The following is a 4336-nucleotide window of genomic DNA, read 5'->3' on the forward strand; positions in this document are numbered from 1 at the left end:
TATCCCAGTACCGACCACTTTCAACACCTAGACCTTTCCTACACCTTTCGTCTAGTCAATCTTCCCCGTGTAACTGAAGTTTACAATGTTGGTATCGTTCACGATTAGATTTGTGAGACATCCACCTACAGACGCGAGCTCTATATCTCAGGGATACCGAAGCAGTTACATACGTCGAATTTCGTGCTCCAATTGTCTACCAAATCAACAACGCTGTAGGACATCAAACATCAGGTTCAAAGGCTTTAGCGTCACAAGAACCTCTTAACTATCTTAGCTTGTAGTAAATCCATCCAATCTATGAGTTGCAAATCAAGACTACCCCGCCCCTGGTAAGCTGAACGAATCACGGCCGTTCAGCCCGGTGAACAAAGATTTGTCGATTATACTCAAACGTATTCTGAACAGTTCACATAATCCTTAACAAGGAATCAACTCAACCAAGTTGTCTGAGGGTCGGCACAGGTAATCAAAGCTTTTTCAGCTCTTACGTGATTTGATCTTCCATAAGATGTCGGTCAAAAAACGACGTAGCTCATGCCGTTTCTTCCTTGCGGCGCAAAGTGTATCTGTCCTCCTTTGGTACACGACTTGCTTTTGTTGGTTTGTGATTTCTTCTGCAGAACCGGAACTGATTATTCTCGCACATGGCTGCATTTCATACGACGTACATTTGAATATCATTAGACTGAAACAGTCACGAAGTCATTTCGATATTCGTGCAGCAAAACGGACGCAGTTTAAAACACTTCTTAGACACTTTGGGTGCCTACCCCATCCTTCACTTAAAAAAAAGTATGTGTAAGCCCCTGACCTCAGTTTCTCGAGAAAGAGACTTGCTATGAAATGGAACAAATCCCATAGGATAAGTATTCTGCTAGAGGATACGTGTCATGATTATATCACATGGCAATTGGACAAACAGCTTTACGCTTGCATCACAGGCTCTGTAATGACAAGCCTTATTCACCTGAAATCTATAGGGCTGCTGGAAGCTATCATTATAGTACGAAGTGAGTTGGACATCAAAAAGTCTAGTCTTCTAAATTGACCAAAATATACCGAAGTAACACTGTGAAGTCCCGATTAGTCTTTTGTGAAGCAAGGCTCAGCCAAAATCGCAAGCTCAAAAGGTTTGTTGAAATCGTGATAAGTTCACGGTCTTGTTTGACCAACAGGACTTGAAAACCGGTCACGTGGGACAAAGTTGGGATTGAAAACTTGTGGTCTCAGCAAATACAATCTGAGAAATTTAGTAGGTCTCCGAACAAAAGAATCACCAGATTACCTAGTTAGCCCAAGTAAATTTAACCCTACAGGCTCAATAAACAATCAGCAACTCACTGGGTTTGTTTCTGTCGCTGAGCCATGGTGTGAAAACATCGATTACCAGAAGTTTATCCACTGACAAAGTCCACTCCACCGTTCGTCTTCACTTTGCAGTCCCACCTGTTGATCAACTACCATCTATGAATTATTCAACTTTGGGTTTTGAGAACATGCCAGACGATCTGAATCGATTCTACGTGTTGAGCCAGTTACGATTGGATGCCTGGACAGAAACAGCCACATCTGACATGCAACCACTCATGAAAATTACGGGCTCTGAGGTGGTTGATCTGCGTTGCGTTTGATCCACTACTTGTTAGGAAAACCAAACCAGGAGTTACTAATTTAGGAATCGTACACGAAGAGATAGAAAAAGCAAAACCACAGTGTTCCATTTGAATTGGTTTTCCGTCATCAAATGCGCACTGCTTGCGAGCTTTTCTTCAAAAACCGTTACAGTTGCATTAATCAACAACAAGCCATCATGCGACAGTTTTTAAGTTAGATTGTTAACTTGCGGCTTGCCAAATTCCTACATGGTTCGCTTAAATAGTTCGAAAATATCAAAATTGAAAATACCAAAAATTGAACATAATGGGCAATTTTCTGACTTGCTCAAATTTATACGAAAGGCATTTCCGCAGATCCTTCGGATAGTCTAGGCTGGAATAACTCCGGGAAGCAAACTTCTCGCGGCTGAATAGGAAACACATCGAAATCACAAATAAGAGATAGGTTGCCTTGCAGAAATTGTAAATCAATGGTAATCGGTCAACCCGTGTAATCATACGTTTCGGATAGGGCGTTCTCATTCAAAATGTTCGAATTCAGTTAGTTCATTAGAATGTAGGGAAAAATTCCATCGGTGCTANTGGTTCCCTGATCACGTTCGTGTTCTCTTGGTTTCGTTCCTTATGAATGGAAGAAATATTTTGGAATTTTATAGGTATTTGGCATACCCGCATTACATGAAGGACTTTATCGTGAAGCCGCCCTCTTCCACGGATTTCAGTCCGACATGTTATCCATATTTTCATTCGATTCGAAGATGGTACTGTTTTTGGTTTCTTTCAAAGAAAGGTGATCATTTAGGGAATTAGGAGTGGTTTGTCTCGGATAACCTCTACGATTGATTCAGCGGAACGAGAAAGTGCGCTTTTCCTGTATCCCGAATAAGTCTTTCATCTCGACAAGTACTTTTATTTGCATGTAAGCTAGGTTTCCATGGAAGACTCAAATGAATCTCTGGTTTATGATATTCTACAACTAAATGTGCTACACAAGGGTCGTCTGATGACTCATTGGTATGATAGTCGAGGTATCGCAGTATAATTTCACAATGGTGGATATCAAAGGAGTTTCCAGTAAACATGTGAGTAGTTTCCTTTTTGAAGAAAAGACTTATGATTTCTTAAAGGAAAACACTCACAAGGTTGCCGAAAACTCTTCTACAGCCCGCTACCGGTTTCGCCCTTCTTGGGGCACATCAGGTAGGCGCGGCGCAGTCCCCGAGTTTCCGTCAACCTTATGTTCTACTTGAACACAAACTGGACTGTTTTCGAGAAATACACTCATTTGCAAATCAATCTGGTTTTCACAAGAGACTCAGCTGAATCTCTCGGGACTGCGCCTACCTGATGAGCCCCAAGAAGGGCGACACCGATCGTGGGCTGTCGAAGAGTTTTCAGCAACCTTGTGAGTAGTTTCCTTTATGAAAATATACTGCAACTTCTAGAATATCGTACTAACTGCATCATGAGGCAGCCTGTGTGCAGCACATTCAGTGTACAATTTAGTGTTTAATTAGAACATAAGGTTGACGAAACCTCTATGCCCCATGAAGGATGAAACCTGTAGTGGGCTGTGGAAGAGTTTTTTGTATGCATTCCGGTAAGATTATTATGATGAAATCGAACGCAATATTACCTGTCGAGGATTCAAATGGTACATGTGAAAGCGCTGTGTCGGACTTTCTTGATGAATAAATTTCTGAAGTTCTCTTTTGAGAGTATAGCCATCTCTTTATGTGAAACCAGGTGCAACAAATGTGCCAAAGACCAACTGTTAGACGTTTCGTTTGTCTGTGACTATGGACCCGAATCTTGCCAAGAGAAGTCTAAGGACGTGGTCTTGTTGGCTGTGTGTGTGGCAAGTGGCAAACTGTTTCTATGAATAGAGCCTAATTGTACCGTATGAGTTGTGACGATGGTCTTCCTATACACTTCGATTGAGGTGTGCTGAGGATCAAGCATGAGTCTTCTGCTGTAGGTCTTCTAGCGTGAAATTTGATCATGTCTACCGTTGTATAGTGCTCACTGTGTTCATCATTGCTACCGACCGAAATCGGGCTGCCTTTGAAAGTGCTCTCTCCTGCTTGCACAAACTTCAAGCCCCGTGTTTCCAACATTTTTATGTTCAGCTGACGTAGAAATTAGCTAACATGAGGGAAAATTCATCAAATAATTTTCTACTGAGTAATTGGAAACCAACACAGATAATGTCTCCATTGAGAACGAGTAACAGAAGCATAGTAAAACGTTTCTATCACTGGTCGGTTCGCGCTTGGGAGGACGTTGGTGGTTTGTCAGATGAAGTGGACGATACTTGCGTCTGGCAAGCACTTGAGGAATAAACCAGTGGAAAATGCGGAACGCTTTCGCCTGGCGAATTGTGACTTCCGGGATTGACTGCCATTCACTTTTCAGCCATGTGGAATGGTTCATTCCCTCGTCTCAGAAGTGATGTGCCGTTGTTGGGCATTCGGAGTCATCAGATTTTGGTCTATAACACCAATCGTCCATAGCCCATATTCTCTAAGACCGAACACAAGCTTCCCTTTGATATTCTTTTCGTACGGCTGCAATTACTATGCACCCTAATGTTGATGAAAATCACGATTTTCATAAAGGAAACTACTCACAAAGTTGCTGAAAAATCTTGAACAGCCCACGACCGGTTACGCCCTTTCTGGGGCTCATCAGGTAGGCGCATTCCCCGAGTTTGTTTC

General features: G+C 42.2%; 1 protein-coding gene across 1 annotated transcript in view; it reads right to left on the bottom strand.

Annotated features, from left to right (window-relative positions):
- The window catches only part of T265_02880 (hypothetical protein), a gene marked incomplete at both ends in the record, with an annotated part of 18511 nt that extends 17062 nt beyond the window's left edge, over positions 1-1449 (bottom strand). The window contains one exon of the mRNA XM_009167233.1: positions 1345-1449. Coding sequence (XP_009165497.1) covers positions 1345-1383 — 39 coding nt within the window. The remainder of the gene's footprint in view (positions 1-1344) is intronic.
- Between the last annotated feature and the right edge of the window lie 2887 nt (positions 1450-4336).

The sequence above is a fragment of the Opisthorchis viverrini genome (genome assembly GCF_000715545.1).
Source record: "Opisthorchis viverrini unplaced genomic scaffold opera_v5_40, whole genome shotgun sequence".
Lineage (NCBI taxonomy): Eukaryota > Metazoa > Platyhelminthes > Trematoda > Opisthorchiida > Opisthorchiidae > Opisthorchis > Opisthorchis viverrini.